At 46.1% G+C, this 25,937-nt stretch overlaps 1 protein-coding gene across 16 annotated transcripts; it reads right to left on the bottom strand.

The window, feature by feature from the left end:
* Window positions 1–4,030: 4,030 nt before the first annotated feature.
* On the bottom strand, window positions 4,031–24,713 carry LOC139566162 (alsin-like). 16 transcript variants are annotated; one of them, XM_071387127.1, is made up of 35 exons: window positions 24,567–24,713; window positions 23,865–23,969; window positions 23,453–23,601; window positions 22,278–23,266; window positions 21,589–22,021; window positions 20,207–20,378; window positions 19,876–19,972; window positions 19,710–19,787; window positions 17,014–17,211; window positions 16,642–16,867; window positions 16,164–16,353; window positions 15,873–15,938; window positions 14,807–14,969; window positions 14,569–14,712; window positions 14,173–14,301; window positions 13,969–13,992; window positions 12,873–12,943; window positions 12,526–12,592; window positions 12,156–12,325; window positions 11,998–12,063; window positions 11,788–11,886; window positions 11,490–11,654; window positions 11,192–11,303; window positions 10,987–11,064; window positions 10,707–10,840; window positions 10,278–10,442; window positions 10,034–10,157; window positions 9,545–9,702; window positions 9,311–9,427; window positions 9,003–9,179; window positions 8,720–8,765; window positions 8,551–8,612; window positions 8,290–8,454; window positions 6,560–6,656; window positions 4,031–6,373 (listed from the first exon to the last, which is right to left on the bottom strand). In XM_071387127.1, exons 2-35 carry the CDS (start codon window positions 23,882–23,884, stop codon window positions 6,335–6,337), a joined length of 5,190 nt encoding a protein of 1,729 aa, XP_071243228.1. In that variant the 5' UTR covers window positions 23,885–23,969; window positions 24,567–24,713; the 3' UTR covers window positions 4,031–6,334. The 16 variants fall into 16 exon arrangements, 15 of the variants coding, with proteins under 15 accessions (XP_071243228.1, XP_071243230.1, XP_071243229.1 ...); XM_071387129.1 differs by having other exon boundaries at window positions 8,290–8,439; XM_071387128.1 differs by having other exon boundaries at window positions 14,581–14,712.
* Between the last annotated feature and the right edge of the window lie 1,224 nt (window positions 24,714–25,937).

Genomic DNA, 25,937 nt, shown 5'->3' with positions numbered 1-25,937 from the left:
ACATCGTTTGACATGTTTCATGTTGAACTTTACGGATACAATTTGGATTTTTTGTCTGCCTGTTTTGACTGCGTTTGAGCCTGTGGATTACTGAAGAAAACGCACGAACAAAACGGAGGTTTTTGGATATAAAGAGACTTTATCGAACAAAAGGAACATTTATTGAGTAAATGAATGTCTGCTGAGTGCAACCAAATGAAGATCATCAAAGGTAAGGGATTAATTCTATCTCAATTTCTGACTTGTGTAACTCTTCTACTTGGCTGGTTACTGTTTGTAATGATTTGTCTGCTGGGCTATGTTCTCAAATAATCGTAAGGTATGCTTTCGCCGTAAAGCATTTTTTAAATCTGAAAACGTGGTTGGATTCACAAGAAGTTCATCTTTAAGTTTCACTGGCTGTTGAAGAGGTGGGACGCTAACGTCTCACGTACCCAAGAGAGGTTAAGTAAAAAATACTTTAAAGTACTACTTATTTAGTTTTTTGGGGTATCTATACTTTACTATTTATATTTTTGACAACTTTTACTTTTACTCCACTACATTCCTAAAGAAAATAAAGTACTTTTTACTCCTTCCATTTTCCCTTACACCCAAAAGTACACGTTACATTTTGAATGCTAAGCAGCACAGAAAAATGGTCTAATTCAGTCACTTACCAAGAGAACACCCCTGGTAATTCCTACTGCCTCTGATCTGGTGGACTCACTAAACACAAATGCTTCGTTTGTAAACTATATCTGAGTGTTGAACTGTGCACCTGGCTATCCGTAACAAAAATGTAAAGTAGGAAAATTGGCAACTTTTTCCACCACTGCCAATAGAATTATGTATATGGGGGATACAACCTTCTAGCTCTGCAGATTTTGCGGTGAAGAGACAATCATTAGATCATCTGTTTTGGTACTGTCCATAAGTACCTTGTTTGTGGTCACAGGTCCAGGAATGGCTGAAGAATTGCAACATTTACCTAGAGCTAACTCTGCAGATAGCACTACTGGGTGATCTGAAAAGTCAATCGATCAATAATATAATGCTATTAGCAAAACGGTTTATTTTTTATTTACAATCTGTAGAAATTGAGAATAGAAAGGTTCAGAACATTTGTTAATCATCACAGCACAGTTGAAAAATATATGGCAAACAGAAATCCAATGTGGATGGTGTTAAGAGATAGATCGGAGGGGTTGAACAGAGATGAAGGTTGGGAATAATAACAAGATAACTAATGTTAAACATAATGTGTCTGTAAAACATATATAGGTTCAGAGCTGTTGTGAAATAAATAGATGGGAGAGGTTGAGCTTAGAGGAAGGACAGGAGTAAAACAAACAAAATATAGCAATTGTAAAATAGACAGTGTCTGTAAAATGTATATAATATGTCTAAGATGGAAGTAGAAGCCTAAGCATTGTTGTTCACTAGTTTAGTCCAATTAGGGGAGGACTGGTAGGTTTAGAAAGTATTACAGGAACATATATTTAAACGTTTGGACACACCTACTCATTTAAAGGTTTTTCTTTAGTTTTACTATTTTCTACATTGTAGAATAATAGTGAAAACATCAAAACTATGAAATAACACATATGGAATCAAGTAGTAACCAAAAAAGTAAACTAAAATTGTTTATATTTGAGATTCTTCAAAGTAGCCACCCTTTGCCTTGATGGCAGCTTTGCACTCTTGGCATTCTCTCAACCATCTTCACCTGGAATGCTTTTCCAACAGTCTTGAAGAGTTCCCACATATGCTGAGCACTTGTTGGCTGATTGTCCTTCACTCTGCGGTCCAACTCATCCCAAACCATCTCAATTGGGTTGAGGTTGGGTGATTGAGGAGGCCAGGTCATCTGATGCAGCACTCCATCACCCTCCTTCTTGGTCAAATTGCCCTTACACAGCCTGGAGGTATGTCGGGTCATTGTGCTGTTGAAAAGCGAATGATAGTACCACTAAGCGCACACCAGATGGGATGGCGTATCGCTGCAGAATGCTGTGCTAGCCATGCTGGTTAAGTGTGCCTATAATTCAAAATAAATCACTGACAGTGTCACCAGCATCTCCTTAACATGAACTTATTTACCAATGTTTCATCAAACACCATCAGAAACTGTTTGTTTATGGTGATTTATTCAGTAATTTATTCTTGTTGCTGAACTTTAAGCTAAGATTATCTTGCTGCAATGTAAAACGTTTTGGCTTTAAAAAAGTTATTTTTGTATTGTCATTAATTCACCCTCTGCCTCTGTAGTTGTTTAGAAATGGGACAAAGCTTAGAGGATTATCAGCAGCACTACAAGTATTTACAAAACAGTCACCTTTGACCTCTAATCTGACTGCTAAAACCAAAGTACAGTTGAAGTCGGAAGTTTACATACACCTTAGCCAAATGCTTTTAAACAAAAAAAATCACAATTCCTGACATTTAATCTTAGTAAAAATTCTTGTCTTAGGTCAGTCAGGATCACCACTTTATTTTAAGAATGTGAAATGTCAGAATAATAGTAGAGAGAATGATTTATTTCAGCTTTTATTTCTTTCATCACATTTCCAGTGGGTCAGAAGTTTACATACACTCAATTAGTATTTGGTAGCATTGCTTTTAAATTGTTTAACTTGGGTCAATGGTTTTGGGTAGCATTCAACAAGCTTCCCACAATAAGTTGGGTGATTTTGTCCCATTCCTCCTGACAGAGATGGTGTAACCGAGTCAGGTTTGTAGGCCTCCTTGCTCGCACACGTTTTTTCAGTTCCGCCCACAAATTTTCTATAGGATTGAGGTCAGGGCTTTGTGATGGCCACTCCAATACCTTGACTTTGTTGTCCTTAAGCCATTTTGCCACCACTTTGGAAGTATGCTTGGGGTCATTGTCCATTTGGAAGACCCATTTGCGACCAACTTTTAACTTCCTGTCTAATGTCTTGGAATGTTGCTTCAATATATCCACATAGATGGCTTCATGAGGAAGGTAAACTATTTGGTGAAGTGCAGCAGTCCCTCCTGCAGCAAAGCATCCCCACAACATGATGCAACCGTGCTTCACGGTTGGGATGGTGTTCAACGGCTTGCAAGACTCCCCTTTTTCCTCCAAACATAACGATGGTCATTATGGCCAAATAGTTATATTTTTGTTTCATCAGACCAGAGGACATTTCTCCAAAAAGTACAATCTTTGTCCCCATGTGCAGTTGCAAACCATAGTCTGGCTTTTTTATGGCGGTTTTGGAGCAGTGGCTTTTTCCTTTCTGAGCGGCCTTTCAGGTTATGTCGGTATAGGACTCGTTTTACTGTGGATATAGATACTTTTGTACCCGTTTCCTCCAGCATCTTCACAAGGTCCTTTGCTGTTGTTCTGGGATTGATTTGCACTTTTCGCACCAAAGTACGTTCATCACCAGGAGACAGAACGCATCTCCTTCCTGAGCGGTATGACAGCTGCCTGGTCCCATGGTGTTTATACTTGTGTACTATTGTTTGTACAGATGAACGTGGTACCTTCAGGTGTTTGGAAAATGTTCCCAAGGATGAACCAGACTTGTGAAGGTCTACAATGTTTTTTTCTGAAGTCTTGGCTGATTTCTTTTGATTTTCCCATGATGTCAAGCAGAGGCACTGCGTTTGAAGGTAAGCCTTGAAATACATCCACAGGTACTCAAATGATGTCAATTAGCCTATCAGAAGCTTCTAAAGCCATGACATAATTTTCTGGAATTTTCCAAGCTGTTTAAAAGCAGTCACCTTAGCGTATTTAAACTTCTAACCCACTGGAATTGTGATATAATTCATTGTAAGTGGGAGAAAAATAATAATCTGTATAAACAATTGTTGGAAAAATGACTTGTGTCGTGCACAAAGTAGATGTCCTAACCAACTTGCCAAAACTATAGTTTGTTAACAAGAAATTTGTGGAGTGGTTGATAAACGAGTTTTAATGACTCCAACCGAGGTGTATGTAAACTTCTGACTTCAACTGTATCTAACCCATTAAACCAAAGTAACAGGAACATACGGTTTGCAATTTAAGACAAACTAGTACAGAGGCAAATTTTATTTAAAGGGAACTTTGTCAGTTGGCTTTATTGCCCTTTGTTTACATTAAGATATGTACATTAGACAAAAGGCTGACATCATTCCCCTAAAAAGGACAAACGTGACAACATACAGAGAACTCTATCCAATGGAACACACCTTAACCTGGAAGTACACTTCTGAGTGGTGCAGCGGTCTAAGGCACTGCATCGCAGTGCTAGAGGTGTCTCTACAGACAACCTGGTTCGAATCCAGGCTGTATCACAAACAGCCGTGATTGGGAGTCCAATAGGGCAGCATCGTCTGGGTTCGGCTGTCATTTTAAATAAGAATATGTTCTTAACTGACTCTCCTAGTTAAATAAAGTTTAAATAAAAAATAAAAACAAGCTTCCTTCATAGATCAAACTGTATGTTATGCAGTCTATTGGTAAAACACTGTAGAGATATCATATCATGCAGCACCTCATGTGTTTCAGGTGTAAACAGATATACAGTTAAATAATCACAGTCCTTTCCAAAGGAATTATGGGGGGAAATGGAGGTAAACCTTGGCATGACCATACAAATTACAAACAAGCTGAATAAAGAATTAACCAAATACCAAGTTACAATCAAATTCTGCTAAAAATATAGATTCTTATGTCCTGCATGTCCCATCGAACAATCAGTTAACAGTTGTAACAAATTCTATTCTCCACATTAATAATTCTGCCCAGAATAAAGATATAGATTTTTTAAAGAACATTGTTGCAACAGGAAGATTTTCTTTTGGTAGACTTCAATGTCACTGTATAACCACTGTCTAACTATTATATTGCCATTACAACATGATCAGACCACCACGAGTTGAACAGAGACAGTTGTTTCAGTGTAGTGATTGCCTTGCAGGTACAAATACTGCCATAAGTCTGTCTGCATGACAGGAGCACACCAAACACATGCATAAACAATATTGCTTCCTAGTAAAAGTCTTCATCTGATTTGAAGAACCACAAACATGAATATTACATTAGCTATATTGCAGGAAAAGTTTTATAACAGAAAAATAAGCCGTCTTCTTCTATGGGTTACCCATCAAGTGTCAACATTTCATGCAGGTGGCTGAGGTTTTAGCTCTGGTGTAGAATAACAAAGTGACCTGAAAGAACCACCTTGTAGCATTATAAATACTGTGCAAACAGAGAGGTTATAAATACAAATAACACAGTATGAATTGAAATGTTTTAAAGGCTAGCAGGTGAAGTGCACATCAGCTGGCTGTCATAACTGCATTACATGAGAAACAGAGCGCCCCCCAACTTCACATCTTCAATCACCTGAACAGTTGTATATTCAAGGTTTTTCAGAACATAGAATACAACAATAACACCGGAAGTGTACGGAGTGTACATTTTACATTTCAACTACAAAACAACTTCAACTGGTGTTGGTCTGAGTGAGCGTAGGTTGGCGCTCGGTGTACACAGACGTCGCTGCATCTGTGAGGTTCAACTCTTTCCTTGTTTTAAGTGACATCAATGTGATGTACTGTGTTGGTCCATTAAATAACATGTGCTTTGAGGGCTGAGGTCCGATGGAAGCAACAGGTGGCCATCCGATGCGTACTTGTTGCCACCTCATACATACAAGATGGCGTCTTGTTATTAGACAGGCTCCACGTTAAGGGTGAGTCTCACTTGGATTTTAAGTTTCTCTTCATAGACTTCCATTTCACTACCAGCGCTGGGTGACAAGAGGCAGTGATCTCTGCCACTAATATAGAGTGAATAGTAAATAGCCAGTCATATTCACAACAGATAAGGCTGAAACTCCACTGGCTCTGCCCACATCCCAGTAAGCCCCTATTCCAGACGGCTCAAGGAGCAGGTTCCTTCATTCAGGGGCGAAGGTATTACAAAGCATATGGACAGATGAACTGGCCAAACTGCCAAAACAGTTTTACAACACCTTGGATTTACAGAGGTCAACCTGATGAATCAAGTAGGTGTATGAGCCTGATGACACGGTCACCATTAGGCAGTGGTTAGAGCGGGGAGCTTTGTAGTGTGTGTGTGTGTTTTCGTATGTGTGTGTAAGCGCATGAGTCAGTGTATGTGTGTATGTAAGGGGGAGGGGGTCCTGCTACGGGGGAGCAGATGGACAGTCAGCAGCCTGTCTGTCAATCATCATGACCCTCCTGTGACGACCCTGACACAGCATTACTCAAAACCTCTCCAATCCCTTCCCTCTAAATCGTCTGTCTGTCTGACTGCCACTTTACACAGAGCTGCTGCAGTATACAGTACAGAGATTCTCTGTGGTTCTTATGTGGTCTTCTCATGCTGGATCTGATAGTAACATGCCTGACAGAGAGGAAAATAAAATTAATATATTATACAGATAGTTACAGCTTCATTTATTCCCTATGAAGCGGTGTGTTTAAGCGTGCATAGATCGCATGAATATGTAACGAGTATCTGAATAAGTTAGGAGTGTTGAGTGCCTGTATTTGGATGCTATCTGCCATAGAATGTATGCTACGAGTGTACCTTGAGAGTGGTGAACATGATGCCGTGTTCTCCGTGCTGTACACAGGGGTCCATCAAGTCTTCTATCAGACTCACTTCTGACCCCAGGTTCCTGATCCTGAAGAGAAACACAGCCTTGGTTAACACACGACACACATATACAGTACCAGCCAAAGTTTGGACACACCTATTCATTTCTACATTTGTAGAATAATAGTGAAGACATCAAAACTATAAAATAACACATATGGAATCATGTAGTAACCCCAAAAAAGTGTTAAACAAATCAAAACAGTTTATATGGAGATTCTTCAAAGTAGCCACCCTTTGCCTTGATGACAGCTTTGCACACTCTTGGCATTCTCTCAACCAGCTTCACCTGGAATGCTTTTCCAACAGTCTTGAAGTAGTTCCCACATGAGCTGAGCACTTGTTGGCTGCTTTTCCTTCACTCTGTGGTCCAACTCATTCCAAACCATCTCAATTGAGTTGAGGTCGGGTGATTATGGAGGCCGGGTCATCTGATGCAGCACTCCACCACTCTCCTTGGTCAAATAGCCCCTACACAGCCTGGAGGTGTGTTTTGGGTCATTGTCCTGCTGAAAAACAAATGATAGTCCCACTAAGCGCAAACCAGCTGGGATGGTGTATCGCTGTAGAATGCTGTGGTAGCCATGCTGGTTAAGTGTGCCTTGAATTCTAAATAATTCACAGATTGTCCCTACCATCCCCACACCATCACACCTCCTCCCCCATGCTTCACGGTGGGAACCACACATGCGGAGATCATCAGTTCACTTACTCTGCATCTCACAAAGACACGGCGGTTGGAACCAAAAATCTCAACTTTGGACTCAGACCAAAGGACAGATTCCACTGGTCTAATGTCCATTGCTTGTGTTTCTTGACCCAAGCAAGTCTCTTCTTATTATTGATGTCCTTTAGTAGTGGTTTCTTTTCAATTTGACCATGAAGGCCTGATTCATGCAGTCTCCTCTGAACAGTTGATGTTGAGATGTGTCTGTTACTTGAACTCTGTGAAGCATTTATTTGGGCTGCAATTTCTGAGGCTGGTAACGCTAATGAACTTATCCTCTGCAGCAGAGGTAACTCTGGCTCTTCCTTTCCTGTGGCGGTCCTCATGAGAGCCAGTTTCATCATAGCGCTTGATGGTTTTTACGACTGCACTTGAAGAAACTTCAAGTTCTTGACATTTTCGGGATTGACTGACCTTCAAATCTTAAAGTAATGATGGACTGTCGTTTCTCTTTGCTTATTTGAGCTGTTCTTGCCATAATATGGACTTGGTCTTTTACCAAATAAGGCTATCTTCTGTATACCACCCCTACCATGTCACAACACAACTGATTGGCTCAAATGCATTAAGGAGGAAAGAAATTCCACAAATTGACTTTTAACAAGGCACACCTGTTAATTGAAATGTATTCCAGGTGACTACCTCATGAAGCTGGTTGAGAGAATGCCAAGAGTGTGCAAAGCTGTCGTCAAGGCAAAGGGTGGCTACTTTGAAGAATCTCAAATAGATTTGATGTCTTCACTATTATTCTACGATGTAGAAAATAGTAAAAATAAAGAAAAACCCTGGAATGAGTAGGTGTCCAAACTTTTGACCGGTACTGTAAATAGATGTAGTTCTGATTCTAAAATTGGAGAAAAGGCACAGATTTCTGTGCATCTCTGAGGAACATAGAGACGTGTGTGTGTGTGTGTGTGTGTTCTCATCGACTCACCGGGCGCGCAGCACCACGTAGAGGAACACAGGAAACAGGTCGTCCATGGACCACAGGAAGTTATCCTCCAGAGATGACATCACTTCCTTTGTGATCTCCTCGAATGTCAACTGGATCACCTGCAGCTTGTCGGATGGGGTGAACGTTGTGCTGAAAACAAACTGTCTTAATACACATCAACCACGTATAACTACAATATCGTAACTCAAAGATTAACTCATGCATTCATGACGATATAGTACTGCTCTGGATAAAGCGTACCTGATCTGCTGTAAGGTCTCCGTTGCTGAGGCAAAACAGGCGTCTTTTGTGCTGGACACAACCTAGAAAGAGGAGACTGTCAGTAAGGACAATCTAACATGTACTTGATATAATGTTGTAATTCACCCACAGGAGGGCAGTGTGATTCAGAATGTACTTAGTGTCATACCTCTGTCTTCTCCCCCAGCACTGGAACCGAAACCGGCCAAAACTTACTGAAAGCAAAAAGAGATTCATTTTTACATGTTATAACTACAGTTTTTCCAGGTCAGGACCGTCAGGCTACATGATCGGAAAAAAACTTGTACGAGGCTAAATGAAAAAGGCCCAGACTATCCTCACATTCTGTTTCGCAACACGGATTCAACAGAATGTAAGACGGCGAGATCAGAAGGGTTGTAAGAGGCTACTAGTCATTCCCAACCTCATTGGTCAGTCCGAGAGAGACTCACTGTTGCACTCCGAGGAAGGCGAGCAGGGCCATGTCTGGCTGTTTGTTGAGGCGGAGGACACACTCCCAGTACACGTCGTCCTCCCTCTCCTTCTCCAGGGCGTACAGGGTGAAGAGAGGGGGGTAGAGACGAGGCAGCAACACCGGCAGGAGCAGAGCAGAGCTACTCACTACACGCCTGGGGAAACCACACACACAGGACATTATTCAACACACATTCAAGGGCTTAACATATTTCTCTTCTGGAAGAAAACAGTATTTAAAACAACAGTGACGTGCTCTTTTACATAAGATATGCTATGGTCGTACCCAGGTTTGGGGGATTCTAGCTGGGTGTCTGCGCAGTTGGAATCCTTCTTGTCCTGGGGGTCAGAGGATGGTTCAGGGATCGCTCCACCCTCCTCAGGCAGATCTGGGAACAGGAACCTGAGAGACAAACAAACATTACACATACAGTACATAGCTTAAAACAGGCTAGCCTTGGGTCAAACTGAATGGAAAAACAGTATCTGACTGTTTTAGGCAACACAATCACACACACACCTGACGAGCTGGAAGATGCGTGCCAGGTAGGACATGATCTCGTTGACAGCCTGCAGTAGGAGGCGGCGGTTGGCCCCCACCCCCACGTAGGTCATCCTGTAGACAGCCACCAGGGTCTCCATCAGCATGCCCAGGGGGTGCAGGGGCATGTCACACGCCTGGGGGGGGGGGGCACAAAATGGAGGACAGTGAAGGTTAAATGTGAGAGTTTCAGGATATTCCTATTTTGTGGTGTTTTCTCAATGAGAATAAATCATGTTAGAACTAAAGAGTAAATCAGTATGAACAGGGGCACCTCAGGACGACAGCTCAGACATTTCTTCATGATTATTATGATAATAATCATTATCATCATTAAACCATACTGAAGGATATTGCTTGTCAAACAGTGGGTGCTGGTATTTTTGCCTGTCAGACACGTTGGTGCGTGGGTCCATTTGCTGAGGGGGATTAAGAGGGTTAGGAAGTCACCCGAGGTCGTTGGCTCACCTTGATGAGGGAATGGCGGATACGGTCATACTTCTCCATGGTAACAGGGCCAACATGCTGCTGAGGGATGAACTCCAGACTCCCCAGAGTTCTGTTATGAGTCCGACTCAGGTTCATCTCCGAGCTGGAACACACACATCAATACCACTTAGACAACTGTACTCTGTGTGTGTGTGTGAGAGAGAGAAATTCGTGAGAGTGTGTGAGGTGGAAGTACTGTGTGTGTGGTCTCTGTTCTCTCTACCCGTCTCTGTGCCGTCTCCTGCTGGTGGTCAGGGCTACAGCGATGTTCTCCCAGGCTCGCTGGTTCTCTCCCTGGCCAGGGGCCTCACAGCCCAGCCTCATCCAACACTCCTCAAACACTGCCCTCCACTTCTCCTCCGGACGCACCGCCAGACGCCCCAGCTTACTGGAGACACACATAAAAGGAAATAGACTATTTCTATGTTCACATACACGTTCACTTCACTGGGTTCATTTAAAAAAAAATAATCAAGGCTTAGATGCAAAAACAGAGCAGGATCACCTCCTGTGGACAGATTGCCTTGCAATTTATTTATCATTTAAATATATATTTGTTTTTTTAAACACTCAAGATCAAGACTAAAATCTTAGAATATGCTTATCCTCCACCATACTAAAACCAATAGCATTGAATGGTACAGAGACTTACACAGCGCGGCCCTTGTCCCCGTCTGAGTCGTAGAGGTTGGGTTTGAAGAAGGATCCGGTGACCTTCAGGCCGGAGCCCCACTCCCCGGTGAAGGAGCCCTCAAAGTAGTCCCCATTAGCCATGGTCAGCACACCCTGAGAGATAGGGAGAGCAATGTTCTGTATTATACATGTGTCTGCACAAACGTATGTGGCTAAGCGAAAATAAGTGTGAGTGCAAGCTGTGTGTGTGTGAGACAGAGTGTTCAGGCTTGTTTGTGTGTCTTTCTTCTTTCACTGACCTTTCCGTTGAGAGTCCAGTCCTCCGAGAACTCTCCTTCATATGTGGTGTTGTCCTCAGACAGCAGGACCCCTGTGCCCTGAGACAGCGAAAAAAGAAAAAAGCAAATGGAGAGGTGATTATCTTCCTTTCCTCCAATATCTTGGCACTAATGTGCTAACGTTCAGCTAGCGTCAGGAGGAAGAACCCCACTGCCCAGGAATCACCTGCATCTTGTTGTTGTTGAAGGCTCCCTCGTAGTACAGGCCAAACTGGGTTACTATGACGCCCGTGCCCTGCCGCTGGTCATCCTGCCACATGCCCATGTACTTCTCTCCTCTGACGGAACACACCGGTACAACACAGGTCACCACGTAACACCATCAGCACTTCAGATACACTAATACACTTTTCACACTATCAATCCAATCCCAATTGTACTGAGCTAGCTGGATGCGTAACCAGGCCAGCTCGGTACAGTTTAGCGCGGCAGAATGAGAAGGGTGGGCTGGAGCGGTCCACTACCTGGTGATGTCATCAAAGACACCGTAGCCCGTCTTCTTGTCGTGCACCCATTGGCCGATGAAGACGCTGGGGGAGGAGGAATTTAGCGTTCCGCTGCGCAGCATCCCGTGACCGTGACGCATGTTGTCCTGGAACGAGCCCTCGTACAACTCACCTGTAGCATACCTGCATAGACGACAGTCGCATTGTTAGGATACACAGCAGAAACATAGACATGCCCGCAAACTCCAGGTCACGCTTACAAAAGGGTGACTTTCTTAAATAACGCTGAACTCCTCACACAGCCAAACAGACTCACTTGTATGTTCCGATGCCGTGCATCTTCCCTTCTTTCCAGTGGCCTTGATAGTGGTCGTTCAGGTTCAACGTCTTGCTGGGAATAACGTAATCTCCAAAACTACGACCCATAAACAAATAGCAGAACAATGAGAAATGCCTTTATTTCTGACTACGGTGATTGATACATTGATTTATTGATAGGTTTATTGATTGATTAACACTGACTGACCCATCCTCCAGTCCGTTCTTGAACGTCCCCGTGTAAATTCTCCCATCAAGCCACTTCACCATTCCCCTGGAAACAACAATTTTCAATTCATTGTGACTGTATGGAAGTGGAACCAGAGGCACCGGGTCCTGCATCCCTCCTTCCCCAGCCAGACCCACCTCCCATTGGGCTTGCCGGCCAGCCAGCGGCCCTCGTAGGTGGCCTCCTTCAGACGGCTGTCCTTGTAGAAGGTGTAGGAGGCGGTCCGGGAGATGGGAGGCTCCGCCCTCTGCCCCGCCCCACTCATGGCCTGGTCCACCGCCTGGTTGATGGAGCGAAGCCACTTGGCCTGGAGAACACAGGTCGGTTAATAGTCATATTGAAGTGCATTTCATTGAACTGAATGGGTTGTTACACCGTCTGTCACCACGCGCTCCACAAACTGAACCCAACTAGGCAGATTAACAAGAACCTACAAAGACACAACCACTACATACTTGTAACCTGAGCAGGTGAGTAGTGAGGCCTGGCTATTGGCTAGTGGCCTACCTTCTCCATGGAAGAACAGGCCAGCAGGGTGAAGGTCTCCTCAGGTGAGATCAACTTCAGTCCATACCTGGATGGAACAAAGCACAGCTCAGCGGAGGCAGCGTTTTCCAAACTCGGTCCTGGGGACCTCAAGGGGTGCATGTTTTGTTTTTTGCCTTAACACTACACAGCTGATTCAAATGATCAAATCTTGATGATTAATTGATTATTTGAATCAGCTGTGTAGTGCTAGGGCAAAAACAAAACGTGCATCCAGGGGTGGGGCCCCAGGACCAAGTTTGGGAAACGCTGAGCTAAGGGCTCAATAACACACCAGCTAAACACTCTAATTGGGCAGATAGACTCACAGGCCAGTGTTCTCCTCCGGGATGGGCTCGACCCACAGTGTGGCCAATGGGAAGACGTGGTGGGTGGAGAACTGGAGGAGAGGGAGGGAAGAGAGAGAGAGAGAGACATCAGTATACCGATACACTCAGCTACAGTACACTGGTTCAACAGTCAGGAAGTAGTCAGGGCACTGGAGCTAAACACAGTCACATGACCTAATAGATGCCAACTTGCATGGCACACAGAGATGCGAGGGTGACAGGGCACGAGGCAGGCCGACAGACACAGCACACAGGGTGCAACCGACAGAGGCTAAAAACGCTCACTACGTCATCAAACACAGCTAGGTGGGTGCAGACTAAGAGACAGCGGCACATCACAGGAAACTGTTTGAGAGAAGTGAACCGGAGACGGCCGATCCTCACGTGTTGCGTCACATGGTTTCAGAGTAATGATAACTAAGGCTCCAAATAGCAAAAAATAAAAATGGGTCAAAAAGGCATCTTAGTTAGATAACCAAGACGCACACGTCGGGAAGACCCAATAACGTCAGACTTAACTTTTTAGATTGACGTCTGTAAGCAGAGTCAACGTGTTGCTATGACTACGACAATGTCATAAAAGTAGGCAATATACTACCGGGAGCCTTAGTTATTAAAGGTATCAGTTCAGCTTTCCACACAGTATCCTGAGGCTAGCATCAGAGGGCAGGGGGCACCGGGCTCGGCTGAGGAGAAGCTGCTCACTGTACAGGGGTGTACAGAACCCGCTGTGGGGCTCCTAATGTTCAGGAGCAGTTGCATTAGTTAAAGGGAGAAGGCAGAGAAGGTAAATAACTACCATTCTTTACTGTGAGCTTCAAGAAATCAAATCAGTGAGGCTTATTCCAGCCAGGTGTTAGTGAGTACACCATGTGTACATGAAGAAGATCAGAAAAACGGTGTGTTTTGGTGTGGGTGTTATTTCAAGCTGTGAAGCCGGTGTTTGTGGTTTACGGCAGGCAGCAGGTGCCTAAAGAGATGATGCAGGAAGCCTACGTCCTAAGCCAAGCCCTGGCCACACGGGAGCGCTGCATTGACTAGGGGGGCAGTACACTGGCTGCTGATGCATACTTACAAGGCTTTTATAGGGAACCACACCCTGATAGGACAAAGACAAACACACAACTTGATAGGAGTCAGTCAACACACCAGATATATTCATATCAAATGCTCTGAGGGTGTTCAAAACAAATGGGGGAAGAAACTGTGAAAGAAAGAAAAAGAGACATTGGCACCTTTGTAAGAGCCAGCTGTAAGAGCTGTGAGAAGCTGTGTTTACCTGAGCGTGGACGAGTGCATCGTTGAAGAGGATGAACCAGTTGACAGAGAACCTTCCAGAGTTCTGTAGCGTCAGGGCCTTGTTACTGCTCTCACAGATCAGCCTCCGGTGGGGCTTACGCAGGGAATCCTGGAACAGGATGGCCAGGTGATATGGGATAAGAGGTTGGTAAACTGGAGATATTGGACTGAATAAAACATCATCTACCCGTTTCACACTATGGAGCCAAACCGAACCAAGCTGTACTCTGCCGGCCTGATTATACATCCACCATAGCTGCCGGAACCTTGCTTAGAAGGACAACGCGAAAATAAAACATCTGAGCGAGCACAGTACGGTTGGCATTGGCTCAATAGTGTGAATCTGGCACTGATTACTGTGGTCAAACCAACTGACCAGGCCACTGACCGTCATCTTGCCAGGGAAGCTCTTCCAGAAGTGGTACGTGTACTCTGCCTCCTTCCTCCTCCTCTTCAGATGAAGAGCCAGGGCCTCAAACTTAGAGCAGCCGTCCTGCAGCTTCTGGTAGTCCACTGAGCTCTGCAGGGATGGAGAGACACACACACGAACATGAGAGTTTGTATGAAGGTGTGTGAGCGTGTGTGTACGGCCCGGTCCTAGTTCCTCCACGTACCACCTCGAAGCAGGTTCCCAGTTTGAGCAGCAGCCTGCCATACTCGTGAAGGTGTCTCATGGGCAGGTAGAAGAGAGTCACCAACAGGTCACTCAGAGGAATGTTCTCCTCGCTGGACTCTGCCAGCCGCTGCAACAGCTCTGGACACTTCCCAAAGAAATCTCTGAGCAGAGAAACAGAAGATGGTGGAGGAGAAGGCGGGGGAAGATGGAGGGCAAGGGAAGATGGAGGGCAGGGAGGGAGGGAGGGAGGGAGGGAGGGAGGGAGGGAGGGAGGGAGGGAGGGAGGGAGGGAGGGAGGGAGGAGAGGGTGGGGGGGAAGATTGAGGGAGGGAGGTAGGAGAGGGTGGGGGGGAAGATGGAGGGAGGGAGGAGCGGGTGGGGAATGGAGGAGAGTGTAGGGGAGGAGAGATGGAAAAGGAAATAAGAGATTTCCTGTTTTAATTCACTGTTCACCTTTCCAGTTAAAAGCATGAGAAGGGTCATTCAGTCACTCTTGGTTGAAGCCTTGATGAAGAAACACATTGGTTAATAATTAAGCAATAAGGCCAGAAGGGATGTGGTATATTGGCCACATACCACAGCTAAGGGTTGTTCTTATGTGAACCTGGATACAGCCCTTAGCCGTGGTATATTGGCCACATACCACAAACCACAAACCCCTGAGGTGCCTTTTTGCTATTATAAAACTGGCTACCAGCGTAATTAGAACAGTAGAAAAAATGTTTTTGTCATACCCGTGGTATATGTGGTATTTTTGTCAGCCAATCAGCATTCGGGGCTCAAACCACCCGTTTTCAAAATTAAAAAGAACCCATAAAAATTTATCCTTTGACTTTTCCCTTTCGAAGTAAACCTGCATGAGCTTCCTCAGTCTCATTGTGTGCAGAACGACTAGGCATCAAACAGCTGTCCCTTGACACAGGCTTAGGTCAATGTTAAGAATAATGAGCACACAGGCCTAGGTAAATGGTAAAGATAATGAACATATAATGAGCACCGCAAATGGTAAGGATAATCAGCTAGGGCTGCTAGATGTCCTACTGTGTGTGTGTGTACACACTCACAGCGAGGGCTTGGCCAGAGCCTGGAAGCCCCCCATCACCAGGAAGTTACCCACAGAGCAGCAGTACCTGGCAGGCAGAGATGAGGGGGAAGGAACGGAGAGAGAGGAGGAGAGAAGGAGAGGTCATTATACACGCAGAACTACATGTACACAACCTATTAAAAACCAAATAACAAAGAGAGGGAATTTCTCACATCAGCTAGTGCAGAGGTGCTTTTTGTAAAGAAGTAAATGTCAGACAGTGGGGGGGGTCAGACATTGTGTGTGTGTATGTGTGCACAACTGCACATACTCATTGTAAGTGTCCAGGAAGATGCTGGCGTGCTCCAGCATAACCAAGCTTTTCACCTCCCGACGGCGGCGCAGGTTGGCGGTGAGGGAGGCGGAGTGCTGGCCAGTGAGGTGACACAGGCGGCTATAACACCTCGCCAGGCTCTGTAGCATCACTGTGGACGCCGGGCCTAGGGCTGTACTCAACGACTCTGAGGGTTAGAAGGAGAACACACACACCTGTTAACAAAACACTGTGTGAAAGGAAAAACACACACATCCAAGAGATAATCAACCTAATATTTACTCTGAAACGTACTAACTTACTCTATTCCAGCACATGGTTAACCAAAAGTTACAGGTCTGTACTAATAATAACATTTAACAAATTTGTAAGCTTTATGCCAGATCTTTTTGAATGCCGACCAATCCCTTTCCTTTTGATTGGACATTGGTTACCATTATAATAAAACTCGCCCTTCTCTCTCTCCCTCTCTAACCTCTGACCCATGGCCTCTGTCCAGTGGAGCTGTAGCGGCAGCAGTAGTTCTCACCCAGGTCCAACAGGGGGCGCAGTATGTGGTTCTTCACAGAGCTCAGCTTGCAGTAGAACTTCCTCTCGGCAGTAGCCAGCTCGTGGAGGCTGGCGCTGAAACCCATGACGTTGCGGTCAGCTAGCGCCACGCAGCTCTGGCCCCCAGCAAACACGGCACTCACGTAGCCCAACTAAAACATGGATGGACAAAACCAACAGACACACGCACAACCATCGGGCCAAATGTCAGTTGAAATCACGAAGCAGATGCTGAATATACTAAAAACGGAACACAGCAGGGGTTCAGTACAGTGTGTGTGTGTGACCCACTACTCACGTTCATGCAGAAGGGGAGCAGCACTGGTTGCTGGGTGTAGCTGTACCCCTCTGTCTGGTCCTGGGGTGCGTCCTGCGCCCCCTCTATGACCTGCTGTCCGCTATAGTAAAGGATGGGCTGGTAACAGTCCCCATCGGCCAGGAGGAGGGTGTGCTGCACCCCCGCACCCACGTCCCATACACGAATCCCCTCAGACAGCTACAGGGCCACACCAGGGACAAACAGAGCAGATCAGATCACTGTACATTTGTGTTGTGCTAGGCTTCTACAACTCGGTGGCCTTGTAGTTAGAGTGTCCACCCTGAGAATGGAAGGTTGGGAGTTCGATTCCCGGCCGAGTCATACCAAAGACTGTAAAAATGGGACCCAATGCGTCTCCGCTTGGCAATCAGCATCAAGGAGATAGATTGGAGGAAGGGCCCTGCGATAGACTAGCGTCCTGTCCAGGGGGTGTACTTGTACATCAAGATGCCCTATGCTACAGAAACAGGAGAAATGCAGCTATGAACAGTTCTGGCTCGCACACGCCAATGCTGCTCACGCTTATACCAACAGTCCTGCACAAACTCAATAGTCATAAAATGTCCTATGATTTGTGATCACTATAAGCAGCCGAGGGTGCTTTTCCATTGAGACTTAGCCCCACACCAGGGTGTCTCCGTTGTTGTATGTTAATGTAGTCTTGTTTCTCCATCAGGAGACTTGTGGCGAGCAGAATCAACAACCTCATTCAAGACCGTCGCTTCGTGAGAAGGTGTTCAAGTTCACAGCTAGCCATTGTTATTTAAATGAAATCTGAAAAGTACCCAGGGACATGCCTTGGCTCTAAGTCAGAGCAGGCGCCATGGCCCAGTGAGACACGGGAGCCGGCGTGCGTAGATGGAAACAGAAAAGTCTCAGCCTTTTGGGTAAAACACTGGGATAAATCGTCAGTGGAAAAGTGCCGTTCTTGTTCTACCATGGAGAGTCCTTTAATTGCTGCTGCAGAGTTTATTCATGTGGGTATATAAACTCAGCAAAAAAAGAAACGTCCTCTCACTGTCAACTGCGTTTATTTTCAGCAAACTTAACATGTGTAAATATTTGTATGAACATAACAAGATTCAACAACAGACATAAACTGACCAAGTTCCACAGAAATTGAATAATGTGTCCCTGAACAATGGGGGGGGGGGTCAAATTCAAAAGTAACAGTCAGTATCTGGTGTGGCCACCAGCTGCATTAAGTACTGCAGTGCATCTCCTCCTCATGGACTGCACCAGATTTGCCAGTTCTTGCTGTGAGGTGTTACCCCACTCTTCCACCAAGGCATCTGCAAGTTCCCAGACATTTCTGGGGGGAATGGCCCTAGCCCTCACCCTCCGATTCAACAGGTCCCAGACGTGCTCAATGGGATTGAGATCCGGGCTCTTCGCTGGCCATGGCATAACAATGACATTCCTGTCTGTAGGAAATCACACACAGAACGAGCAGTATGGCTGGTGGCATTGTCATGCTGGAGGGTCATGTCAGAATGAGCCTGCAGGAAGGGGACCACATGAGGGAGGAGGATGTCTTCCCTGTAACGGACAGCGCAGCGTTGAGATTGCCTGCAATGACAACAAGCTCAGTCCGATGATGCTGTAACACCGCCCCAGACCATGACGGACCCTCCACCTCCAAATCGATCCCGCTCCAGAGTACAGGCCAAGGGGTAACGCTCATTACTTCGACGATAAACGCGAGTCCGACCATCACCCCTGGTGAGACAAAACCGCAACTCGTCAGTGAAGAGCACTCTTTGCCAGTCCTGTCTGGTCCAGCGACGGTGGGTTTGTGCCCATAGGTGACGTTATTGCCGGTGATGTCTGGTGAGGACCTGCCTTACAACAGGCCTACAAGCCCTCAGTCCAGCCTCTCTCAGCCTATTGCGGACAGTCTGAGCACTGATGGAGGGATTGTGCGTTCCTGGTGTAACTTGGGCAGTTGTTGTTGCCATCCTGTACCTGTCCCGCAGATGTGATGTTCGGATGTACCGATCCTGTGCAGGTGTTGTTACACGTGGTCTGCCACTGCGAGGAAGATAAGCTGTCCGTCCCGTCTCCCTGTAGCTCTGTCTTAGGCGACAGTACGGACATTGCAATTTATTGCCCTGGCCACATCGGCAGTCCTCATGCCTCCTTGCAGCATGCCTAAGGCACGTTAACGCAGATGAGCAGGGACCCTGAGCATCTTTCTTTTGGTGTTTTTCAGACTCAGTAGAAAGGCCTCTTTAGTGTCCTAAGTTTTCATAACTGTGACCTTAATTGCCTACCGTCTGTAAGCTGTTAGTGTCTTAACGACCATTTCACAGTTGCATGTTCATTAATTGTTTATGGTTTATTGAACAAGCATGGGAAACAGTGCTTAAACCCTTTACAATGAAGATCTGTGAAGTTATTTGGATTTTTACGAATTATCTTTGAAAGACAGGGTCCTGAAAAAGAGACGTTTCTTTTTTTTTGCTGAGTTTAGGTTAGCAGTGTTTCTCCTAAGATTGTTTTCAGCAGCGGAGGCAAAGGCAGCACGGGAGGGGGTGCCAAAGAACACCATTCACATGCATTGCCCAGCGGCGGGGCGTCGCTGCTAAATGAATAAAGGAGGAACACTGGGTAAGTGTGTGGTAAAGATGACTGCATGGGCACCATTTTCCTCAATTAAAGAAACACACTCTTACCTTGGCAAGGCGAGGGATAGTAGTAGGACAGTCCATGTGTCCTAGCTGGCCAGAGCTGTTACTACCCCAGGAGAAGACCTTGAACACACACAAACAAATGTTCACACAGTTGGGAGGAATCCCTCAGACTCAGATTCCCATGAGGAGTGATAATGTAGTTCCTGACCTGGGACTGTGCAGTCAGGGCCAGGGAGTGATGTGCCCCAGCAGCCACAAGCACCACCTCCTTACTGCTCAGACACTTGATGCACAGTGGCTGCAGCCTGCAGGTCAGAAACACCTCTCAGTCTACAACCAGGGCCAAAGCATTTCAGAGTAGGAGTGCCAATCTAGGAGCAGGTCCTCCCTGTCCATGTAATCTTATTTATCTCAAAGGCCAAACAGATCCTAGATCAGATTCAGCGCTCATACTCTGATGCTTTACTGGTCTACACAACTGTCAATCATCATGGTTCTCATCCCCAGCCCTCAGTGATTGGTGTTGAGTGGACACTGACCTGGGGAGGTTGTCCCCGTGGCCTAGCTGGCCCTCCTCACCCCGCCCCCAGCTCCACACCTCGGTCTGCAGGGAGGGGAGCAGCTCCCCCGCCTCTGGGAGCCCTCCCACAGGGGTGAGGGGCACCGCTCGCACCCTGGGCCGGCTGGCCCTCCGCAGCAACCTGGGGGACACTGCAGACGGAGACAGACCGATATGTTTCTTAACGATACATTTTCTGTGCTTCATCTCAAGCCCATGTTCAGTTACGGCGGTCAACTGCAGCTAACGTTACGGATGAAGTCCTCTCTGTTCCACAGGTGAGTGTAAACAACTGTAAAGAAGTGCTCAGGATGACTGGTTTAGTCACGGAGTGATCTTCATCTACTCTGGAAAAACAAAACATTTCTAAGCCCCTGCAATATCCCAGGAACACAGGCCTCACAGCATCCTCCAGATGATGAGTCATTGTGCCCAGCCGGAGCCAGGTCCTGTACCACAGTAAGCATATGGGAGGGAGTGTTAATGAGGACAGACAGACCAGGGCATCACTGATGAGGCGTGGGTTGGTTGTTTCCACTGTGACATCCTGTTCCCCACGGAGAGCCATCTGTCCCCCACAAAGAGCCATCTGTCAGCCCAGAGGAGAGCCACCAAGAGAGGGGAGCGGTGAGCTGTCTGTCCCCTCCCTGGCTGCAGCAGGAAGCTAATAATTATTTATATTTTTTACATTTTATTTGTCCCGTTTCACAGGACATATACAAGCGTGTATTATACGCATGTGTCAAATGTGTTTTTTGCATATCCCAAATCCCCTTAAGACACCCTCGGATAGCTAGGGACAAATCCTACCGTTCAGCTGTCGCCCTACCAAAGTGACAATAGAAGATTCCTCCGATACTGCAGGCACTACCACTCTGACTGGGTTTCTCAAGAGATTATCACGGCCATCTTGCCCTCTCCATCTCCCCCCCTTCTCCCTCACCCTCTCTCCCTCACACACAGATACATCTTCTTCCCCCTCTCACTTCCTCAGTTCTCTCCTTCCCTCACTATCTCACGGACTCTCGCTCCTTTCTTCTCCGTCTTATTCTCTCACCCTCTCCTCACTCCTCTCTCCTCCCATCCCTCTCTTTCCTTACTGCAACCCTTCTGGTTAAGTACTCACATTAATATGGCCTCATATTCCTCGATGGCTGAGAGCTTTAAATCGCAGAACAAAAACCACCGTTCACCGACTGTAGCCCACATAACGTTACACACATAAGAGCCATGAAACACCACACTGAGACAAATGGTGAGCCTTCACAGCATTCCCAAACATACTGTATAGTACTGTAGTTCAGATGGACGTTCAATATGTTCGCAGGCTGGATGAGCGGGGACACACACACACATACTTACACATCAGAGTATAGGAGGAAGATAAGGAGGATAAGAGGCGATGAGCAGAGGTGGAGGATAAGAGACGAACAGCGTATCTACCCTGAGAGAGGAGTCCAGGCAGAGAGAGACGTCGACTCAGGCCCTCGGCTTCCTCCTCACGGATATCCCCCGTGCTGCAGCTCTTCTTCCCCTGCATGGACTCCTCCAGACGCACCCGCTCCTCCGCGGGTCCCCCTGGCACCCCACCGGGTACTCCTGCTACACCCCCAACCCCGGGGTAGTAGTAGTTAATCCTCTTCTTCAGGGACAGAGCCTCGCAGGTGGAGACCACTCTCCCGACCACGGCGGAGGCACAGGATGAGACCAGGCTGTTGAGGGCAGAGCTGGTGGTCACTGGCATGACCCCGGGGATAAGATCAGAGGTCAGGAGGTCAAGGCTATCAGCTGGGGGCTGAAACAAACACAGGGTGCATTAGGCAACACACAAAAGAAAACTGACGGAAACAGGAAGACTTAAGAAAAGCAGATTTTAGTTTTCCTTAGCAAAAAAATTTCACCTTTGCGTGCCTTAATGAACACGACCCAGGAAACACAGCATGACAGCACATTGTCACTTTTCAAACCCCTCAAACTCCCAAAAAGTTGGTATGTCACCCACCAAGTGTGCAAAAAATGGGTAGCTTTAGGCTTAAAGCATCACTACTAACCTGAAAACTTGCTCCTGCTATGGTCATCTTGACAGTCTCCTCAGCCAAAGAGGTGTCAGACAGTTTCTTGAGATATTCTTTCACTGCCTGATCAGGGTAGGGGGAGTTCCGAGACCCCGCACCCCCCACACCTCCAACAGTTCGATCAGAGTCTGTCCCAGCAGCAGAGATGTCAGAGTCTGTAGTGGTTAAGACTTCCCCATTCTGTGCCACTGTCCTCCCCCTCTCATAGTCTGTATGTTCTGTTATGGAGGGATGGGGACCAGGCGCTGAGGCCGAGGTATGAGAGGAGAGGGGCTCTGAAGGGGAGCTCTGGAGCCTGAGCGGAGGGGACCTTCCAGGCCCCAGCTTGGCCTCTCCGTCAGCCAGCAACTCCACCCCTAGGGGGCAGTAATGACTATCAGAGATAATGACGTGGTCCTCCTTGTCCGTCATGGTGTAGAGCAGCTGGTTGCACTGGCCACACTTGTCTGGCAGTGGCCGCCGGGCCTCCTGAGGTGGTAGGCAACGCACCAAGGCAAGGCTGTGGAAGGCCCCACAGGCCACCTGAAGGACATGTCTGCCCGCCAGGTGCTCCACCTTCTGGGGCTTCCACACTGGGAAGATGGTGGTGACCAGGCCCAGCTGGCATCCGCTGCCCCAGGCCCACACCTCGTGCTGGGCAGAGAGAGCAAGGGAGTGCTGCTCCCCGCAGGCCAGCTCCAGGACCCGGATGGTATGAGGGGGGCTAGTGTCGGGGTCCAGGACAGCCACTGGAGTAGGGTTGGGGACTACAGTGAGGCTGGACAGGCCACACTGGCCGAAGGAGTTCTCCCCCCACATGTGAACCCCGCCGTCCTCGGTAACCGCCCCGCTGTGGAAGCTGCCCGCTGCCACGGCGACCACGCGCTGGCCGCTGAGAGCGCTCTCTAGGACAGGCTTCAGAGGGCCCACCACCGAGACCTGGCTCTGTTTCCATGGGAACTCACCGAAGCTGTACACCTGCCCGCCTAAATACATCACATCACAACATTCAAGTCATTAGACAAGAGGATTTATTAGAAATGATTAGCAGTAGTATGTGTACATCAGTATACAAACCCAAAACAAAATAAATGATTTTAATTGTAGATCAAGCAGGCTAATAATAAATGTCAGTGTTGCCATTATATCAAAGGCTGTCCATTGACTCTCACCCTCCACCAGTAGAACCCCATGGCGTGTCCCCAGGGCAGCCTGCAGCACAGGCCTGGACAGGAGCACTCTCTCTGGGGTGACACTATAGGAGTAGCCCTTCCAGGTGTGGAGCGAACCTCGCTCCCCTGAACTGTCCTCCTCACCAGAGCTGGAGAATACATACAGAAGTAGACAGTCAGACAGACACATTGACAAGTCATGTCTCAAGGATTCTGAACAACCACACAGATAGAGGAGACATTGTTTTTGAACTACCAAGACAAAACATGCCCTGGAACAGAAGATACAGTAGCTAGCTAGAGAAACAACAAGAGCTTTGTGAGGGCATAGACTTACATGAAGAATATTATGAGTTGTCATATGATGATCACATAACATTTATTGACAACACCTTACCTAGGGGCTACATACCTTTTCCTCTGGGACTCCATCACTTAGATTTGTCCATGGCAATGCTGATGCATAGACTGGTGAAACTCAACTTGAAAAACTCCAAATCCGTTTCTAAATTCAGCCCTGTATTGAATACGGTAAACAACATTAGACACAAGACAACTTACAAAAATGACTAGCTAATGGTAACACTGCCTCACTGAATTGCATACAGCCCCTACTGGTAGCTAGGTGGCTTCAAAATAACGAGCACGAGTGACAGTACGCGAGAGTTTGTGGTGTTGTTGTTGTTGACACACACACACACACACACACACACGTTCTTTTCATCATGGTTTACATGGCTAGCTGTCAATCATGTGGGAGTGACGTAAACTATCTAACACTGACCCCCCCATTGATTTTGAGTAGCCAGCTAACTACTGTTAGCTAAATACTGTTAACTATTTATTTGATAAAATCCTATTTTCAGTCCATTAACTAATTAGTTAATTAATTAGTTTGCTTGAAATGACGCAACTAGCTAGAAGGATTCATTCATACCATAATTACTAGGTGCCTACCAAAGCCTTTGACAGTCTCAGTACTTTGTTATAGTCTATGTGTAACGACCGTTAGCTAGCAACTCGGGGCTGACATGTATCCTTCCACTTGCTCCTTGTACTGTAGCTACTAACCATATATTATGTACAATCTCAGATGCAATTGTCTTTCACTTACCGGTCCCCTGACCATGTCCATTTCGTCATAAACTTGTGAAATGTACTGCGACTGAGTTATGCGAGGGATTAGCTGACTAGCTAATCGCTATCCTTTTTTTGCTTTGTCGTTGTGACCACTAGTTGAACGGAAGCCGAGAGTCCACAAAGCGTGTGTATTTTCTTGCCTTTTTTACATTTCTTATTTTTATAACATCGATTCGGTCAAGTAGCTTAGCTCTCTATTTTGAAATTCACCAGATTTTACACTGTAATTGTAATTCTGCTGTTTTACACTGTGATTTTCTATTTGATGAACGTGTGTCAATGCTCAATGTCAAGGTGAAAAACAGGTGTATGTAGGTGATAAATCATTGTCGGGAAAGTTGACAATGTGTACATTTTGGAAAAATATAGCTGCAAGCAGCAATGATCGGGGTCCACATGATGAGAAAGGACAATATCAGTTGGATAAAAAAGCAAGCACTCTATCATGTAGGGACTATCTTTCTTTATGTGCAGTCAGTGAAAACATTGAGAAGTATTTTTAGCTTTAGAATATGTGCTAACTTGCATCTATAGGTACAGTGCAGCCATATTTGAATGCAAAAACCATTAAAGACTGATGTAATGAGTCTAAATACAAAATCTGGAGTGACTCTGACATACAGTGGGAAGAAAAAGTATGTGAACCCTTTAGAATTACCTGGATTTCTGCATAAATTGGTCATACAATTTGATCTGATCTTCATCTAAGTCACGACAATAGACAAACAGTCTGCTTAAACTAGTAACACACAAACAATTATACATTTTAATATCTTTATTGAACACACGGTGTAAAAATTCACAGTGAAGGTTGGAAAAAGTATGTGAACCCTTGAATTTAATAACAGGTTGACCTTCCTTTGGAAGCAATAACCTCAACCAAACGTTTCTGTAGTTGCGGATCGGACCTGCACAACAGTCAGGAAGAATTTTGGACCATTCCTCATTACAAAACTGTTTTGGTTCCACAATATTCTTGGGATGTCGGGTGTGAACCGCTCTCTTGAGGTCATGCCACAGCATCTCAATCGGGTTGAGGTCAGGACTGACTGGGCCACTCCAGAAGGCACATTTTATTCTATTCAAGCCATTCTGTTGTTGATTTACTTCTGTCTTTTGAGTTGTTGTCCTGTTGCATCACTTAACTTCTGTTGAGCTTCAATTGGCGGACAGATAGCCTTACATTCTCCTGCAAAATGTCTTGATAAACTTGGGAAATCATTTTTCCGTCAATGATAGCAAGCTGTCCAGGCCCTGAGGCAGCAAAGCAGCCCCAAACCATGATGCTCCCTCCACCATAGTTTACAGTTGGGATGAGGTTTTGATGTTGGTGTGCTGTGCCTTT

This window comes from Salvelinus alpinus, chromosome 38, assembly GCF_045679555.1.
Source record: "Salvelinus alpinus chromosome 38, SLU_Salpinus.1, whole genome shotgun sequence".
NCBI classification, from domain to species: domain Eukaryota; kingdom Metazoa; phylum Chordata; class Actinopteri; order Salmoniformes; family Salmonidae; genus Salvelinus; species Salvelinus alpinus.
This window is presented reverse-complemented; position numbering and strand designations above follow the sequence as displayed.